A 20,710-nucleotide genomic window follows, 5' to 3' on the forward strand; every position below is an offset into this window, starting at 1 on the left:
ACCTCCACCAAGGAGGTTATGTTTTGTCGGCATTGGTTTGTCTGTCTGTCTGTCTGTGTGCAAGATAACTCAAAAAGTTATGGATGGATTTGGATGAAAATTTCAGGAAATGTTGATACTGGCACAAGGAACAAATGATAAAATTTTGGTGGTGATCGGGGGGGGGGGGGGGGGGGGGGGTGCACTGATCTGCCTTGGCGGAGGTCTGCGCTCTCCGAGTGCTTTTCTAGTTGTTAATATCTTCAGTGTAATTTTTACATTTCAAAAATTCATCCCACAGGCCGGATTGGAACCTTCGGTGGGCCAGTTTTGGCCTGCGGGCCGTATGTTTGACACCTGTGCTTTACACTGTACTCACACACATAGACGTATGCTAGCTAAACCATTTCACCAGAACAACTTACTCCAAAACAAATGGCATTAAAATCACCTTATATATAGAAATACTGACCCAAATTCAAGTCCATACATCTTACTTATGTTGGTTCCAGTCAAGAAAAATATGATTACTCGGCAAAATACAAAGGTGTATCAAACAGGACTTGAGTTATTTAAAACACCTCATTACCATAGAAAGTGAAAATGTCAAATATGGCTACCTTGCCCTGCTGTTGTGGCTCTGAATTATGGGATGCATGCATATCCACTGGGCATATACAGCTGGGATTTGTTACTTTATAGAAAGTCTCTATGCCTTTTTATGATCTTATTGTGATGATGGTGAAGGACACTGAGGAAAAAGCCTGCTTTGGTCCTTTCAGCTGCTTCTGCATTTACAATCAATACATGTTGGTACACAAATGTTTTACAGTAGAGACGTGGATTGAGTGCATATTTATCCACACATACAGACATTCATCTTACACAATCTTCACTTTCTTCTCATCTGTCTTTCCACTCACTAGTTTAACTTCATGCCTCCAACTAATTCTATCTCACATCTGTGTCTGTGTGGTTTCCATTGAGAAACGTAATTATAAAAAATACCACTCGGCAGTCATCCATAAAAAGAACGGCACATCTTTTCCTTTACCCCTTCCCCACCAAAACTATTAAGACTTGGCATCCTGGGGTACTTAACAGAGTCCTGCTAGTTTAACTTCCTGTGCAATGTACCAAATTACTACCTTCATTTATAGACCTCCTGTTGGTAGGTTAGTTAAATTACCCACAGGAGCAACTAAGCAGTAATTACAAGTTTTAACGTCTCAGCATCATTAGTGGTTTCTAATTGTTAGACACACGCCGCAGAAATACATTGCCATTAAAAGTCGAGATGCTTTATCATAACTGTATACTTTTTCACATGCTGTGACAAGTCAAACATATCTGTGGCTAATAACACATGCTGTTTGCTGTCAGAGCTGCTGTAGACGCTGGAGCTGGGCAGGAATGTCCCCCTGACCAATTACCTGATTAGCTTTCCGAGCACACGCAGCACAGCCAAGGCCAGCCAGCTATAACACACACACACACACACACACACACACACACACACACACACACACACTCATATACACACACATACACTGGCTGTCTCCCTGTCCCCACCCTCTGAAACACACTCTAAGTCACATATACACATGCAGATATGTCCACAAGGGCAAACACACACCCACCACCGAGCAGTAAAGGGCTGTAGCAGTGTTGTTGTGCCGCAGCTGAGTATGTGCGGTATATGTATGTATGAAGAACTCACACTCACACTGGCACATATGTTCAGTTCCCTTTGTTTGGCAGAAATGACATTAATTTACATTCTATTCCCAGAGAACTACCCTAACTACAATATGCTGAACCAAATCTAAAAACAGCTCTTAAAGCTTAAGTAGATATTGTTTTATTTGTGTCCCCAGGGAAAATTTCATAACCTCTGAGGTTATTGGACTTTACGTGATCTGAGAGGAAATGTCTGCACTCCTCTTGACTTGAAGATGTAGCCGGTGATGGCAGATCCAATAGATACTGGCCAGGCACAGATCTTTTCACAGCGGGTATCTCGGGGGTTAAAAATGAATGACTGACAGCTGAAACGTCCAAATATCGTCAAGGTGCATCTCTGCTGTGCTGATCCTGTGGCTGTTTCCAGAAGCAGCATAGCAGCTGTCCTACATTTGATATTTTCACTCTTCATCTATCCACCTTTATAGATTATCAGTGTGTCTAAGCACATGTGTGTTTTCTCCTGATTTCTGCCAAAAGGAGATTTAACTCCCAAAAGCAGTGTTAACAGTACATATTGACTTGCATACAGAGAGCCAAAGTCTCTCTTCCAGTCCAGCTGTCCACTAAGTCCTACTTTTTGATTTTATTTCAGTTAATGGCATGAGATTTTGAGTTATATTTGTCAGTTTGAAAGGTAATTTTATAAGTCAAAGTCGCAGTTTGTGGAAAAAACTGCTGACTTATCAGAATGTAAAGTGCGTAAATAGAAAGACTACACACCTGGAAGACGCAGAGGTGACATATTTGTAACTGTCTCTCTCCATGATCTGTTCAGAGTCACTGAAGGTGTCTCTGCAGTGTCAACATGACCAGACTTGTAGTGATTTACACCTTACTGTCAAAGAGGTCTTTTGGTGTTGTGGTGTTTGTGACATGTATCGATCATGTTCTTTTTTCCAGTTGCCAGTGTCCCTGGAGTGCATGACCGTGGGCCGTCTGTTCTTTGGTCACACCTTTTAAAGGCGTGGCTTATGATTATAGAAGGGCCACCTCAGCAGGTGTGTTCCCTCTCTGTGTGTGACTGAGCAGCCTGTTAGCTTCATGGTAGCACATTGGTATTGTTTTGTTTGTTCCTTGGTTTTGTTTGGTTCAAACACTGGCCTCACTCACCCAAGCATGAATTACATGACTTACATGTGCCATCTACATGCTGCATTTTGAGTTGCATTTGGTTAAAGTGCATCTCATTGTTCAGGGAAGTATATGGATTGTCTTTTATTATATTCATTGACCAGGTTTGTAACATATGGGGGCTTGTCCGCACCTTAGACTAGATTTACACGATACTTGGCTGTAGTAACATTTGCTACTCACCTGTCTAAGAAAAAATCATTTGTTTTTTGTTCCTGATCTGGTGTGATAGTTAAAAACCTGAGTGGAGCGACTCTTCTGGTAGGTATAAGAATGATGTCCAACCTTAGACTTGTTTTTTTGTTTGGTTGGTTTTTGCATAAGTGAGGCCACAGCATTTTTGCTTTGGGTACACTGCCATGACTGCCTTGGTGGGTCATCATTTCATGGTTACCTGGCCGGGTTAGTGATTTTCTTCATGTCCCACCTACACTATGCCTGAAGACTAGGGTTTAGACACTCAGATTTATGGTTCGGTAGTTAGCCAGTGGAGAGGAAAAGCTGCAGTTTGACTGTTGCACAATTTCAACTCATTACACTTACTGTACTAATATTTTGACAGGTTGGTGTGGTGTATACCTTTTTCCTCACTGTTCTTTGGGCAGTGTGCTTTGTTATTGCTCTGGTATCATGTCAGCCTTGGAGGAGTTTGTGCAGAATCTTGGTGAGGCCTTGTAGGATTTCTTTTAACAAAAGATCAGCTAGTTAAAGCTGTATACCATTTTGGGATTGACCTCCCCAGGGGTGTAAAGACCTCATTTGGTCTTGGTAAAAGTTGGTTTGGATGGGTTAACAGAAAAGAGCCGCAGTCTATTGTAATGGTGAACTCTAACCTAAGTATCTCTATTTTTGTTACTAACTTCAACTCTTTTAGCTCTTAGAATTGGTGTTTAAGTTGACAAATCTCATATGTGTTAAACAGGTTTCCCACACCATTCAGCACCGTTTGTATTGGGTCTCATTTTAAGTTGGGTCTCATGTGGAGCACCAGAAGGGGCAGGACTTTAGGTCTTTGTTGTTCCCATAAAGAAGCTTAGTGGTGACTGGTAATGAGCACACAGAGAGGTGTTTGTTTCACATGAGGGCACTCACTGACATAAGTATTCCCAAACCTTATCCACTGACTAGTTAATTGTAACCCTGAAACCATGTCTTAAAGCCACAGAAGCAGAAATTACAGTGAAGAAAAAAAAAAAAAAAAACAACACAGAAATTGAAACTAAGCACCTTCTGTCACCTTTTGCCTATTGGTCCAAATCAAAAGACAGTGGATGAAAAAATTAGATAAGGTCTGCATAACTTGTGAGCTCCCAAAAAATATTTATTCACTGCAGCAGAGATGTTTCAGGCCACAGCCCTTCATCAGACATGGGACAGGTCATGATGACTACTAATTGCGATATCACATGACAGGTAATGCAAATTATCTCATGTTATCAGTACCTGTAAAATAAGTATAAGTGTCTTTGAATACATAATAATTCCTACAAGTACAGTAATCAAATTTCTTTAAATTAATTTAAATACAATGATCAATTTGCTTTGAATTCATGCAAGTTCATAAGTACAGTGATCAAGTTACTTTAAATTAAAGCAAATTCATACTAATATAATGATCACATTTCTTTAAATTCATACAAGTTCATGTAACTACAATGGTCAAATTCTTTAATTTCACAGGACTCCAAATCAAAAGACAAAATATAGATGATGTGATACTGTTTCTGACACTTTTCTAAGCTTCTGCATTGAACCACAGAGTAGAACAATCCTCATGTCTGACACGTTAACAGTGATCCGTAACAGTTTCAGCTGTCAGTCACATGTAAATTCTCTACGTCTCTGAAAACACCTATGATTACTCTGCGTCATGTGGCAGATTTTCTCCAGTATTAAACACACCAGGTCCACTCCAGGAGTAGAATTATTGCCAGTACTTCATTTACAAGTACTGCAGCTTTAACACACAAAAATTAGTCCTTCTTATGTTAACTTGCATTTTTTTCTTAGTGGTCAGTGTGCATTCTGGTGAGAATCCACAAGGAAAATATTTTAACATTGATACATATAACCACACAGAAAATGCAGACCCAGTAAACCCACTTATTTATTTATTTATTTATTTATTTATTTATTCAGTTTTTTTGTTGTGATAGAAGAACAGGTTTGGTTTATTGCAGATCAAAAACATTACACATTATGTTGAATCTGTATTTGTACCTACAGTAATGTTATTAGGTAGGACCATGTTTCTTACTGCATACTGTTGTTGAAATTGGCTCAAAAAAGACATGATCAGTTCTGGCATTGTTGCCAAAACTAATGCTTAATTCCCATTGTGCGCCTGACAGATTTTAAATTAGCATGCAGAGTTAGATGTGGCCTCTACCCCCAGCACCTGTTTCTGTGATTCCCCATGTGCTTTCTTTTCTTTCTTTCCTCAGTGTTTTCAGCCTTTTTAGCTGCATGTCTCCATCAGTCCTTTTTACTACCTCTGTTCTTCAGTGTCTCATCTATACTCAATCTAATTACCTTCCTAACTACTTAACGATTCATGGCCACTTTACACCTTCTTTCTCTGTCACTGAATAAACTACAATGTCAAGTTAATTACTGAAAAGTGTATGTTTCCAAAAGTATGGATAAGAAACAGTCTTTTTTTGTGGTTTTAGTGACATTATTAAACCTAAATTAAAAACCAGAAGGTACCAAAGAGTCGGTTTTAGACCTGCCAATCACTGCTCATCAGGTCCAATGGGTCAGATTGTGCTCATTTGATTTCTTAAAACATTAGGGAATGATCCATGTCTTGGCTTCAATACACACTGATTAAGCCTGTGGTGTTTGTCTACTTCCTTTTCTCCTTTTTCACTATGTCCTCATGTGTTCATAGTGATTTTATTGAAGCTTGCTGACACATTTTTTGTGTTGCGTTGAAGCGCTGGGGAAAGGCTCAAGCAATGTTATCCTTAACTTTTATTTTGTCTGTTTGTTGTACTAAATTACTCACAGAATACTTAAAGATTCTTGCAGGGATTGGTGGTCACCGTCCATTACTGGTGAATATTCCATTGGTCCTACTCTTTCACTCTTTTTAACAATCCTCTGTCTCACTGATCTCTGCTTTATTCTGCTCCTGTAGGAGTTGATGACCAAATTGATAACTGAGACTCCAGACCATCCAATCCCTTTTCTCATTGATCACCTGCAGACCAAGCAAGACAGCCCTGGCAAACTGCACAGAGCTCTCTCTGGCTCCGCAGCATTGTGGGCTCAAAGCTCTCCAGGTCAGTACACACACCTAAACCTCTAAAACATGCACATATATGCATAATAAGGTGCTTTTCTCAGCATGTGCTCCACCCAACAATACCCATGGTATCCTGAATGATAAATACTAGACATCGCCTCAAAGGCAACATTAGTCCACAACATGTGCAACAGAGTTTGCAAAGCAAAATTGACCTGAATTTAAACTTACAGTGTGTACGCAGAGGAGTTCTGAGCAGAAACTGTCAATGTCTTTTCTAGAAAACAAAAACACTCGCAGGGAGTACAGCAACTATGAGAAGCCATGGCAAATTCACCCGAAGAAACCGAAGAAATCCAAGAGCGACCTGGCTGTGTCAAGTATTTCTCCTCCATCCCCAGAGTCAAAGTCTTGTAAGTTTTGTTTTTGTGCCATCAGCACTTATGAGCGAAGTCCAGATTCTTGTGATCGCATGGTGCACACACAGACACATAGACAGTCAAACTGAAAATGTAGTACTGCACAGTTTTGATACCTGCTTTATCGGTTGTATCCCAATTACACGGTCCATTGCCTTTAATCTCCATTTTTAATTTGATATAATTATATCTAATTAAAGTTAGTCACAGTGTATAGTCCAGCATCCTCCTTCCAGTTACGGGCTTTCCAGAGCCCTGCAAATGAGTTCATTATGGAGTGCCACATTTTAAATAAAGGCTGTACTATCACTGCAGAACTGCACACTCCGAGGATGAATTGTTCACAAAGTTCTTCTATTAATGTTAAAGATATGCAGATGAGAAGATTTTTCTGATGGTAACTTTTGAAGTTTTGTAATAAATGACCGTACTTATGATTTTATAGTGAAATATGACACTTGAGACAAAGAGGCTAGGTCAAATAGCCACAGAGCCAAAGGCTACTTCAATAATTTAGCACTGCACTCTGTCAGTGCCAGGCAGTATCTATTTTAGACTGCTGTCGAAGCATTGCTCGCAATCAAGAGGAAATGGGTATCAGCATGAGCATATGAAGTGTGTACCAGACAATAAGTCAGAGGGAGAACTTACAATAAAGGAAGGGATGATTGTGATATAGAAGTGTGTTTAACTGAGTGATATTAGTGGCATCACTCCTTGTCTTTCAAGAAATGAATGCTTCAAAGCTACACTTTAAGTCAAATCACATTAAAAATACATGCACGGGTGTTTTGGTGTGCAGAGCTCATGGAAAATTTAAATCAAAAGAACTGTCTCTCATAATTATTGTACAACATAGCAAGAAGCACAACAGCTGTCATAAATACACTGAAGTTTATGTGTAAATGAGCCAAATCCTTCCTGTAACACGCAGGTTTTTCCCTTATGAGAATATGTGAACGGCTCGGCAAAGGGTTAATGTGCTCCTGCCTTGGTTCTAGTCGACTGTTGCTTTAATGCGCAGCCCTAGTTGGAATTGAATCTTTAACCCTTAATCTAGGCTATTAAGAAACAACTCAGCCCCTTGCAGTAGCAACACAACACACAGAACCAAGCAGGCTGAGGACAGAGAACCACTTTTTGCCGGAAGTAATGAACAATTTTTTTTTTCCTCCAGTGTGGATTTGGCACAGACTTGTCCTCTGTGTTGTTGGTTGCTACAATGCCAAGCAGCTTAGTCAGGGTAAACAAGGGTAGAGGATGGCAGATTGTAGCAGCAGTGCTGTCAAACATTCACTATTGAGTTAATTTATTTGTGTGTGTATATGCAAACAAGCAGCGACACATACTTTCTGCACCTGTCATCCCACATCATACAGTACATGTTTTATTGTAACACGCATGGAATTTGTTCCGCTTTATGTCCAATGTAACATGTCAGGGGACAGTGGCCTGTAGCTGGGAAGACAACCAGTACAATGTTTGGCATCTTTTCACAACCCAGTGGTTTTCATGTTTATTCATATTTAGCAGCGTCAGAACATAAGAACATTAGATATGGATGAACTACAAGTAATCCCTCTCCTATAAAAGGATATGTGTTTTTTTATGAATAATGTCTGAATCCAGCAATTATAAATTAACCAACATGTCGAAGCTGAGAGATACTGCTAGAGGACTTGGTAGGATGTCATTGCAGTATATGGGTCATTTCATGCTCCTGTTTTAGTTATTTTGAATGCTAATCACACAGAATGACAGAAACTGTCCCCCAGCCTGTAGCCACTTCTGGATGAGACATGTTGACTTTTCATGCCAACGTTTTCAGTTTTCTGGATCCTGCCATAAATCACAAAACCCTGGTTAAACAAACAGTGCATCAATCTGTGGTGTGGACAGGTCAAATTACAGTCCTGTTATTTGTATTATTTTTTGCATGTTATTCTTGTTGTTTGCCAAAGGTTTGACAAAATTTATTGATGGTGCTTTCAAGAGAACAGACATAACTTATGTTTGTGTTTTTGTCCTATGCTTGTGATGCACAGTGCCTCGATCAATCGAATGCCCCTCCTGGGACTGGAGGGAGAGCCGCGACTTTGATGAGCTCAACCACATTTTGCAGGAGAGCAAGAAGCTGGGCAAGGCCCTGGAGAGCCTGTCACGCAGTGAGTGCACGGCTGCAGCTCAGCAAAGTACAGCTTACATCACACTGAGCAGTTTTAATACATCTTAACCTACGGAACTGAACACAATCTAAATGTTAAGCCTCATGTAAATGTCAGTCTTAAACCTGAAAGGATAACAGCTCAAGCAGATAATCTTAAAAAGCTCATCACCATTCTCAAAAGAGGTCTAAGCTGAGACTTTTAACTGTATTAATGTTTGTTTGTTTTTTGCTTTAAACCATTTTGTTCTCTCCATAGGTATCGCCATCTCTGATGAGCTTGACCAGGTAAACCAGTAATTTGACACTTTAGTTTAAAGGAGTGATATTTGGCTTTTTTAAATGGAATTATGCATTTTAAAACATTTTCCTGTGGTCTACATAAACTGTAAATGCTATACTTGGGTCTGAATTCTTCATTAATTCAACTCCACAGGTCCATCTTCAACGCTATTTCTGAGTAATGACACCAGAAAGGTCGTTTTGAGCGCTGGCCCTTTAAATGCACATGAGCTACTTCACACCCCAACCCCCTCCAGGTTGTTGACCATGCTTTCTGTCCCGTTCAGCCACTTATGTTTGTTAACAACAACTGAACATTTTAGGTAATCGGCTCGAAGTTTGGACATATTTTCAGTTTTTACAACCGCTGCTCCTGCCAAACAAGTATGGCGTACTCAGATAAATGTTCATCGGAAGTCTTGACCTTATATGTGCAAATGTCGTGACGTAACTAGTTAGACGTAACAAATTAAGCAGGAATTCAAACAGGTTGTAGAAATCCACTTGATTTTTGCCAGAATTAATATAAAGATAGCTTTGCAGCACCTGGAGGATTCAAATTCCAACTTTTTGAACTATTGGGGTCCAAATACACAAATAAATATACCAAAGACTAATAAAAGTGGGTTTCGCAAAGTATGGCCCCTTTAAGAATTCATTGGTAACGTTTCCCTGTTCTCTCCTTTTTGTACATGGCCAGTAAAAGCATGAAAGACTTGTAGCAGATCCGGTGTTTGTCCATTCTTAGCTTATAAGTAGAATCCTCTCCCTCTGTAACATATAAATTATTCATTGTAAGGAAATGACAGCACAATAATTCTCAGAAACAAATGAAACTATTAAATTCCATTTCTGCAGCTAGATTCTCCTTTATCCTACACTGTGAACCTGCACATTCACATACTCAGACTAGTTCTGTGGAGATGCTGCTTCACTCTGCAGCGTCACTCATCCCATAAAAAATGAAAGCCAAGTTTTATAACTTTCACTTGGTTGACAGAGCAGTGCATTGTTTTGTGTGATGATGAACCTCTTTCTCACGGGAGTGATATGTGAGAGTAATACTTCAATAAGCATGTCCTCCATCTTTCCCTCTCCCTTGCTGTTTCACCGTGAATCTTACACGAGGAGCTTTGTCAGAGCTCTTTCTTTGTCTTCGTCTGGCCCCAATTCTCTCTCAGCACAATAGTGTAGCTGCTGCCCAGGCTGGAGATGCATGGAGCGATTTGGAAATGATGGGTCTGGATGAGATACACAGCATATGTTTTGACAGGACTTCACTTTTTGTTCGGTGCAGCAGTACATGTCCAATGTCCTTGGCTCTGGGCCCAGAGATTTGCCTTCTTTTCTTGGGGACAGGACAGGAAACAGGAAATGAATGCTAAATACCTGCTCCGATCATGCCGAGACAATAGAATTTAATACTATCCTGGATTTAGTCAAAGACAACCAAACATATCTTTTCTTTTGTACTAACCAGTGTGATAAATGTAGACTGGTTTGTGTTTGGGTGCAGAGTTGGAAGGAAACAGATCTCAAACAGTACAGCTGCTCCTCTTTAGATACTGATACTACTGCAAAAAGCGTAACCAGATTGTGTTGTGTAATTTCTATTGTGAATATTTTTTTCTACTGTTAATATAAAGTTTAAATATACAAATTTACGTTGTTTTTTATTTGTCATATGGGTGCTTCTATGAAACTGGGTTCATTTCAGTATCTGGCACTTTGCCAGCTTTTTCAGACCCAATAATAAAAGAGAAATTTAGACATTTTTCCCCCCAGGATGTACCTTATAATGACCTCAGATAAATGTTTTAAAAAGTATACTCTTGCTCTGAGCCATCCCATAATTAATGAATTTTTAATAAAATATTGGGGCCAAAATAGGACCAAAATTGGGACAGGAAAAGCTACCTAGGTGTCAGTGCATTTGATCTGGAACACATGGCTTGAAAATGGTCTTATATAGTGCTATAAATAATGACACTGTGTTTTTGTTGACACATTTGTTGATCCTAGTGGTTTTTCTAATTCAGACATGCAGGTTTTTCATGAATCAGCAGTCTCATTCCAGGTTTTGTGTGTAACCCATCGTGTTCACTTGCATTACATGCAGAACCTGCCCAGTTAAACACAAATGAATCGTGAATGATTTTTCAACAGTGGTCATTTTTGTGAAACACTCTGCCTTGCATAATTGTGAGAGAATAAAAAGATATTCAAAAAAATAGTAACGTGTAATTTTTGTGTGTTTTTGACCATGGTACATGCAGATTTTTGTATTAAATATAATGTAAAATGATATAAAAATGTGTTTTATCTTAAAAATATTTTCCCTTTTATCTCAGTAAGTATTTATTTTTAAAATAGACCCAAAGTTCTTCCAAACTTGCTTCATAACATTAGTCTACATCTGGTTTGAATTTTTAGCCCCCATGTCCAGTTTCATAGAAGCACCCATATTACAGGTTAACCCACAGTAAACAATGCACTGAAATGTAATAGACAAGAAGATGCAATCAACTCACACAATACAACATTAAAACAATACAAAATATGACAAAAAGTGTAAAAATATAGGAGGGAAAAAGATATAAACATGAATAGAAATATATCTATGTGCATGTTCAGTGTTCGGAGCTAAAAATGAGTAGTGCAGATGAGTAATTATAATAATAATGCACAGATAAGGGACATTGAAGGGGATTGAGTGAGCAACAATGATAAAGTTATAACACAATATGAGGTTTAATGCAGTGTCAGTGCCTTTAAGGGCAAAAATGCAAAGGAATATTTTGACTCTACCTGCTTTACATCTGCATCTGCGTCTTTCTGCCTGTCCTCCTTATTCTGACATTTCTTCTCTTTTAGAACTTGGGAGGATACAACTCTGTGTTGCGTCCTCGGGTGGTGGGGGAGTGGATTGGCCGAGAGGAGGAGGATGCTGACCCACTAGCTGCAGAGATGCTGCATCCACCCATACCACGGAGCAAAAACGATGTGTGTTGGAGTGATGACAGCAGCCCTGCTGGGAGGTTGGTGATTGGCAACCACACATTTATAAATCTGTGTGTGTGTGTGTGTGTGAGAATCATTTAAATAAAAGTTTCAAAACTTCCAGAAACTTCACAAAGCTATTGTTGACTCTTTAAAAAGGAGGTAGACTTCTAAGTGTGGCTCCATCTGCCTGAGGAATGCCCATCTGAATGAGTTTGATAATCCCATTTCAAAGGCGTGATGAAACATGCTTGCCACGATACTGCTTCAACCCAATTTTGAATTAAAGCTAACCTCATTTCTGTGCGCTCAAGGCCAAAGGAATTTTGTGCTTGTTATTTTAGAAATGTCCTGTCTTTGACAATATAACTGCATCACGTCTTAAACTGTTAAATAATTTCTGGCCCTCTTGGGGATCTTTTACGATTTTTTTTTTTTTTTTTTTTTTTGCTTGCAAATTGATCTACATTCCAAATATCCTGGTACTATTAGTTTGTTTGTGTGTGTATGTGTGTGTTACTTTTTTATGTCACTTACATGGCAGCTGCTGATGTGACTAATTAGAGGAGGATCGGATATAAAACCATAAATCATGCACAGGCCTGAGCTGACATACCCACTGTGGTAATCTTATTAGGTTACTGTATGGGTGGATTATAGGCAGAAATCACTTAGTTAGGAGCCTGTTCTGGGAGATAGGGAATATGTGTAGGTTCACTTTCTGTGTGCAAATGAATGTTTACCTGAGGAGGGTAAAAGCCAAGTGCTGCTGTGTGTTTGGGATGTTGAGGCATCCCAAAATAATCACAGCTCCTTCTCTCATCAACTGGAGGAGTACTTGGCTCTTCTAATAGATCGTTTATATCAAGTCCTAATTGCATTTACTTGGAACTTGCTCCCACCTAAGTTTCTGTTTTCAGAGTCTGATCACTTTCATGTCCTCTGAGCTGTTTTCTGGCCAAGCCTAAAAATAACAAATAAGGGCATTAGTAAAGTATATGTGTAAGGTTACGCTATGGTGCCAGGTTGTATAAGTAGTGAATTTTAAGATTTGGTTTGTTATATGGGTGCTTCTATGAAACTGGGTTCATTTTGGTACCTGGCACATTGTCAGCTTTTTTAGAACCAATAATAAAAGAGAAATTTAGACATATTTCCCCCCAGGATGTACCTAATGATGACCTCAGATAAATGAAAAAAAAAAGTATACTCTTACTCTGTGCCATCCCACAATTAATTATTTTCTAATAAAATATTGGTGCCAAAAATAGGATCAAAATTGGGACAGGAAAAACTACCTAGGTGTCAGTGCATTTGATCTGGAAAACATGACTTGAAATGGTCTTACATACCGCTATAAATGAAGACACTATGTTAAATTTGATGATCCTAATGGTTTTTCTAATCCAGACATGCCGGTTTTTCATGAATTCTCAGTCTCATTCCAGGTTTTGTGTGTAACCCTTCGTGTCCACTTGCGTTACATACAGAACCTGCCCAATTAAACACACATAAATTGCAAATGATTTTGCAACAGTGGTCCTTTTTTTGAAAAACTCTCCCTTGCATAATTAGTTCGATTGCCAAAATGTACCTGTGAGAGAATAAAGAGATATTCAAGAAAATAGTAGTGTGTAATTTCTGTGTCCTTTTGACCGTGTTACATGCAGATTTGTATTAAATGTAATGTAAAATAATATAAAAATTTGTTTTATCTGAAAAATAGTTTAGCTTTTTTCTCAGTAAGTATTTATTTTTAAAATAGACCCAAAGTGCTTCCAAACTTACTTCATAACATTAATCTACATCTGGTTTGAATTTTTAGCCTCCATGTCCTGTTTTTAGGGACCAGTTTCATAGAAGCACACATATGTCATTAGAATAGTTAAAGTGACCTCTCTGAGAGTAAAAACTAGAACTACCCTTTTTTATAGGCCATCCTTTCTGGGGCTCAATCAAATTCAGACTAGTGCCCTCACACTTTTTTGAGTGTTTGACCTATTTGTCAAACCAGTATAGCTCTCTCTACTTACTTTGGTAAGTACTTTTCTGAATTTTTTATCTTGCGCTCCGTCCCTCATTCCACCCAACCTGTCACAGACGACCATAGGGAGTGTTGACAGGTGGTGTGTTTGGAGTGCACAGTGGAGGAGGATAAGTGCAATGGGTACATGGGAAATCAAATGCAACTGTCAGGGCAGTATATCCAATGAAACAGCTCATTTTAAAAGAGTCTGTCAAGTAGAATGAAACATATGTCTGTCAGTGCAATAAACTGAATGCAGTAAAACACACCTCTCTTATTTCATCCTCCAAAACATACTGTCATCCAGATTACTCATTTTTTTTGGAATGCAAACAGGAAAAGATAATGATAAACTTGGAGGTAGAGATCCAGTTTTGGGGCTTGCACTTATTTTGATTCAGGGTCTTATTTTTCCATTTTAATCATTGGTTTGTGCCACCTGAGGTTGGTCCCAGCAGACAAAAAAAAATGCTGACAGTGAAGAAGCTGCCAGCAGGCATAGTGAGGCACAGAATTTCAGAGGATATATGAGAATATAATATACTTTAGCATAGAGAAGTAATAAAACGTACCCCACATAAGAAACCCAAACACTTATTTGTTTTTTGAAAAAAGCAAGCTTGGATTTTTCTCACTTTATTTTGTTTGCTGCACTGTATCAAAGTTTTCTTCCCTGTTTAAAGTACTTTGCAAAAAAAAAACACAGAAACAATGTTTAACTTTTTGAAGATAATGACTGGAAAAAGGGCACCAAGCCACAACCAACACCAACCATCCGGCTTCACCCGTATCAGTAAATTACCACAAAAGACCAGACAGACTATGAAGACATATCGGCTGTCTTAAGACCTTTCTCCATTATCTGTAAATAGAAGTCATTAAACTAAGATTAGCATCAAATTAATACCCTTCAACCCCCCTAATCCACACCCTCAGCCAGATGGATATGGAAATTAATTTCTTCACACAGAGCTAGAGTCAGCCTCTGTAATTGTATCTTTAACTGTACAGGAAATTGGAGGCATTATTCCATCTTGTTTCAGCCTTAGAGAAAGAACATAATTCATCTGATATTTTTCACATATTTCCAGATAAAACTTGCGTCATAGTAGCAGTTGTGGTAAATAGCTTTTTATAATCTGTCCTCATGGTTGAATAGTATAAAATTAGACAATATTGTAAGATATTATAACTATAATATTACTGTAATATAATATTTATTTATTTTATTTTTTTTATTTTTATTAAATTTTTTTTTTGCAGTTGTTCTGTGTCTTTTAATCTATTCTTGTATTTTACTCTGTTTTTTTGGTTTTTATTTGATTTTCTGTACAGCACTTTGGTCCACTGTGGTTGTTTTAAAGTGCTTTACAAATAAAGTTGGATTAGATTGGATATATAAGAGGAACACAAGCTTACTAAATGTCACTAACTTTTTCCTTTCCTCAAAGTACTACTGCTAATGGCTTTGTTGAGAGCTACAACTATTGCTTCAAAGCTCACCTCAGAGCAATTATCCCCCTTATCCTCTTCCATCCATTTATAACAAGGTGCGCCACAGCTGAAAAACTATTAACCACCAGCTTGATGTAGAATGACTGGAGGCAGCTTAGATCTGACGGATTAGGAGGAGAGGATACAAGTACATAGATGTTTTAGAACAGGTCAACAAAAGCCTCTGTATTTCATCTCTTACTCTTCTTCCTTCAGCCTCAAGATGGAAACAAAGAGTAAAGGTTTAAAAGAGCAGCAGCAGCATCACAAGAAACTGCTGGCGGCCATGTTGTCCCAGGACTCCTTTGATTCGGTCAACAGCCCCGCCCTCTCCATCGCAGAGGAAGAGATAGAGGATGAAGACGATGCCATGGAGCTTCTGGGTAATGTCAGATAAGTGTGCTCTCCCTGATTGTAAAAGATAGTCTGTGTTAAAATTGTGGGTTGAACTGAAAGCTGATTCATTGCCACTGTTGTTAATTGTTATCTCATGGCCACTCATTTTAACATCTGCTTTCTCGTCATTTAAAACATGGTTAAAGGTCGGGTAGGAGATCCTGGAAAAACGGTTCGAGCAAGCTATATTTTGAAAATACACAATTCAAAAGTCCAAACTCCTTTCTTCAGATTTCCTCCGAAGCCACACCTCCATTGTATTGATTGTACTCGCAGAGGGGGGAGGGACAAATGGCAGTTGAATTTGATAGATATATCACCATTCAATCATTTCGATGGGCCGGTTAAAATGATCGGATGGTGTTTTTTTTGTCCTGTCCGTTCCACAGGTGACTAAAATTTTTTTATTTTTGTGTTGGCGCATTTAATTAATTGGTTGCAATCAGGGTGTGAGGGGGATTTTACATAATATAGTAAAAAATGATCCAGGAAAACATCTCCCACCCTACCTATAAATGTGTTGTTGAGTTTGAGTGATGAAAACATCTAACCATCTACAGCAGAGGTGTCAAACTCATAGAGCCAATAGGATCTAAAGTGGGCCGGACTAGTAAAAATAATAGCATAGTACAGTGTTTTTCAACCTTTTGGTCGGGACCCAAAGTGGGGTCGCCTGGAATTCAAATGGGGTCTCCTGAAATTTCTAGAAACTGATTTAAAAAAAAAAAAGAAAGAAAAAAAACAACTTGCTATTAAAAAATATATGGTGAGTTGAGAGAGACAATCCCAATACACAAAAGACATGACAAACTCTGAAGCTTAAACTGAAGCACTGTGGTTCTGTTTATCTTTCAAATGTTCATTGTGGTCAGTTTCAGATGCTGCAGCTCTTTCATAACTCATAGTTTGAGTTATTGTTTTTTCAGTATTAATTGTCAGCCTTATAAATCCAAGCTGGACTGGCTGTACATATCCTGACCACGGAAAATAAAATTCTCACTTTGTGCAGTAATCTACACATGGCTTTTCTGCCTCTGTCCATAATAATATACATTATATAGACTAAATGTGTCTAAAATTAACATTTATTTGCAACATAGTATAGCAAACTGTTACATGATCAAAAATAAATGAATTTTAGCAAAAAAAAAACAAAAAAAAAGTCTCCGTTTTGAATGTCTGGGGTCGCCAGAAATTTGTGATGTTAAAATGGGGTCAAGAGCCAAAAAAGGTTGGGAACCAATGGCATAATAGCATGTAAATATTGAGAACTCCAGATTTTTTACTTGTTTTAGTACAAAAGAGTAAAATTAAGTCATGAAATTGCTTACATTTACAAACTATCCTTTCACAAAAAATGTGAATAACCTCAACAACCTGAAATTTCTTAAGAAAAATAAGTGCAACAATACAGGGTTATTCAAAAAGAATTAACTGAATTAATTATGCAATATTTTAATAAGGAAAAGCAATAGAAAACTCCAGCCAAGTCACAAGTATTCTACTCACAATCAACTTTTATTTCCTGTCTTACAAGTGTTCAGTGTGGCCACCACCTGCAGCATGGGCCATATCAGTGTGATAAGAGAATTCCTCCCAGATGCGTATCAGCATATCATGATCCACTGAGTTGATCGCTGTTGTTATTCGATGTTTAAGGTCATCGAGGCAGCCATTCACAACTTAGAAAACTCCTCTTTCAAATGGTCACTGACTCATTCCATGACGATGCTTGAGAACTGAAGCAATGCATTGTGAAATGGGTTCATTCATTTTGAATAAGCCTGTATTATTATCTCAACTTATCATTTATACTTGTGCATTACAGACTTAAGTGGATCTGCAAAATACGCAAAACATTTAGTAACAGGCATAATGTTCAAAATTTTGAAGTTTGGAACTAAAATGAGTTTTTAATATCTTCAGTGCATTATTTGCGTTTCTCTAATTCATCCTGTGGGCCAGAGTAGAACCTTTGGTGGGCCGTGTCAGGTTCTGACATCTTCAAAGAGATTCACCAAAATTGCAGGCAGTAGAAAATCATTTTAGAAGGTTTTCATTTAATGCAGTCTTCACAGACTAAATCTCGGGTATTAAGCCGTACTGAGTTTGGGTTATGACTCCTGTCTTTCTTCTCCTGAAAACGTCTTACTATTACTGAGTTATTACTGTCTACTTTGTTGAGTTACTTAAACTCAAATGTACCCTGTTCAGTCATTTCCTCTTGGCAGTGTGAAAAAGCATTTCTGATAAAAGTTGAGAAGCACTCACTGTGGCAGAAGTAGATGTGCATTTGAGAAAGAAGTTATCCACATTGCCCCGACAGAAATCATGCTTCAACTAAAAAAGATAAGGGAGGAATGTGTTGCATAAATGCAGACTTTAAGGACACACGTGTTGTGTTGCAGAGAACAGACGTGTACAGAAGTATTCAGTGTATGTCAGAGGACTGTAGTAGCTGTTAAAGGAAACAGTGCTTCCTGTTTACATAGTATGACCAGATGTTCTCAGCCAGTAAATGTAGTAATCTGACACAAAGTAGGTCCCGTGATTTATTTTTTGTCTGTTTGAGGCTATGCATGTGTGTTTGCGCCTTCACATTCCTTAATGGCCATCATACAATCATGTGCTGACTAGAGATGGATGAGTAGGAGACAAAGGCAGAGGAAAGAGTATCTGATGTGACATTTTGTTTTGACTTTATTCACTGGAGGGTCTGAGAGCTCGTCACCCTGTCTGTGCAGACACAGGATGTAATGCCTCATGCCAAATTGAATTTGTTGCCTGAGATATTTTGTCTGGTAAAGCACTCGCCGTGTTCTTTCCACTTGCTCTGTCTGTGCTGTGAGCTAATCTTCACCTACTGACTTAATTCTCTTGAAAAATACAGTAGAAGAACGACATATGCTCCTGTGCTGTCATGTGTTCAGCCCCGTCTGTGCAGTGGAAGTGTCTGTAAAAGACTGGGTTTAAGTATGTACAGTCAGTCTGTTCACTTTACTCCAGATAAACCAACAAATGCCTGACATGTATTTTCTGTCTTGAAGATGAACTGCTCACAACCTTTCCTCTCTCCTTCGAGTCTACAGTGTGAGTGCCAATTATAGTGATTCAGTGTCTCAAGACTCTACAGAGCCATTGCAGTTGGGTGACATACAATCCATGTACCTCTTGGTTCTCTGCTCTACTGTCACAGCATTCAAGCTCCTGTGCTTGTTAGAAGGATCTTTTCATCAGGGTCGTGTAGAGTGTCACGCTTCTTTATTGATATGTGACACATTGGCTGAAAGGTTGCACAGAGTTGAATGCCAATATATGTCCTTAGTCTAAAAGCTTCTTTTAAATTGTTTATTTATAGTGTTAATGAAACCCATCTCAGACCACTTCGCTGAGTCAGTTTAAGTTTAGGCTTAGGACAGATCTGATTCAACAAATTTAAATATTTCTCATTCACACACTCTCCCACCCTGACACACACTTACACATACTCTTTTTCTTTTATTCTCTATTTATATTTTTGTTGTACTTTGTATGTTATTGTTTTATTCCCATTGTCTTTCTTTAAGGTAATTCTATAATGAGGTGAGATTAATTTTATAAGCCCCACAGGGTTTTCTGATCTCACCTGCACAATTTGTCTTTGTTTGTCTTAATGTTTGATTTGTTGTTGTAATAAATAAATAAATACATACATACATACATACATACATACATGAGCAGATAAAGACAAGTTACAAAACAAATGAATAACCATATATTTTTTGTCTAAGTCAAACACTGATTCCCTTCAAGGCTTTTTAAGAGCGAGTGAAATCTTTGGAATCAAAGCTGTTGGTCTGTAACCGTTACAGTTGTTTTATGTGTGTGTTTGCACATGCTTTTATTATAAAATGTAATGATGTGACTGTATCGCTGCTGTCTTAGCAAGGTCTCCCTTGAAAAAGAGATCCCCCGTCTTAATGGGACCAACCTCGTTAAATAAAGGTTAAATACAATTCTGAAAAAAGTACAAATACTTACTCTACCTAGATTCAGGGTCTGCCTCATAAATTACACCCACATTCCAGTTCTGCAGTTCAGTAGCTTTAACCTTACGTTCTCCTATAAGGGAAAAAGGTGAATTGAACAGATTTTATGAGGCCTACAGTAGTTTACAGTCTGTCCTTTTATTATATCATAGTATTTTCTGTGATAAGGCCCAGTGTCCGCTGTTTCGATATAGTTTCATGAGCTGATTTTATTACTACCATACCTACACCCTGCTTAAGTCAAATCATCATGTGAAGACAATGTTATTATTATTATTGGTTTTCCCTGTATCAGCCAAATGCACCCACAGAGTGCAGTATATAACAGTGATGGGTCCAGCTGTAAAGCCGGATGTTGATGGTGTGTGATGGCCCTCCTTGATCATAACTCTAAAGCCCCGTCTACTTTATTCCCCAAGTGATTTGCACACTTTGGTCCAGAGCAGTAACTCAAAGAAAATAATGCAGAAAGGTCATTTCTGTTTATCTGTCAAGGCCTGGTCATGGTCTTCACTGCAGGGATGACCATGACTGTATGGACTGTCATCTACCATGGCCTGCCACTGTACTGTAGAGCTGATTAAAGTGATCCAATGTGCAGTGTGTGGTGGGTTGGTGCAAAAAAGAATGACCCTGGATTTCTGGGTCTCATTTAGAAAGATGGTCTGGGCACAAATACTGTTGCTTTGACCAAATGAACGTCAAAGATGACTGATGATCCTTGGTAGGATGGTGATCTTGTGATAGTATATTGATCCCTGAAGGAAATATTTATCTTTTTCATTTCCCCTGTTC

General features: G+C 38.5%; 1 protein-coding gene across 1 annotated transcript in view; it reads left to right on the forward strand.

Annotated features, from left to right (window-relative positions):
• Nucleotides 1-20,710, forward strand: part of c20h8orf34 (chromosome 20 C8orf34 homolog) — an 82,641-nt gene that overhangs the window by 19,115 nt on the left and 42,816 nt on the right. The window contains exons 2-7 of the mRNA XM_030123561.1: nt 5,999-6,143; nt 6,388-6,519; nt 8,571-8,690; nt 8,949-8,977; nt 11,846-12,009; nt 15,708-15,874. Coding sequence (XP_029979421.1) covers nt 5,999-6,143; nt 6,388-6,519; nt 8,571-8,690; nt 8,949-8,977; nt 11,846-12,009; nt 15,708-15,874 — 757 coding nt within the window. The remainder of the gene's footprint in view (nt 1-5,998; nt 6,144-6,387; nt 6,520-8,570; nt 8,691-8,948; nt 8,978-11,845; nt 12,010-15,707; nt 15,875-20,710) is intronic.

The sequence above is a fragment of the Sphaeramia orbicularis genome, chromosome 20 (assembly GCF_902148855.1).
Source record: "Sphaeramia orbicularis chromosome 20, fSphaOr1.1, whole genome shotgun sequence".
Classification (NCBI taxonomy): domain Eukaryota; kingdom Metazoa; phylum Chordata; class Actinopteri; order Kurtiformes; family Apogonidae; genus Sphaeramia; species Sphaeramia orbicularis.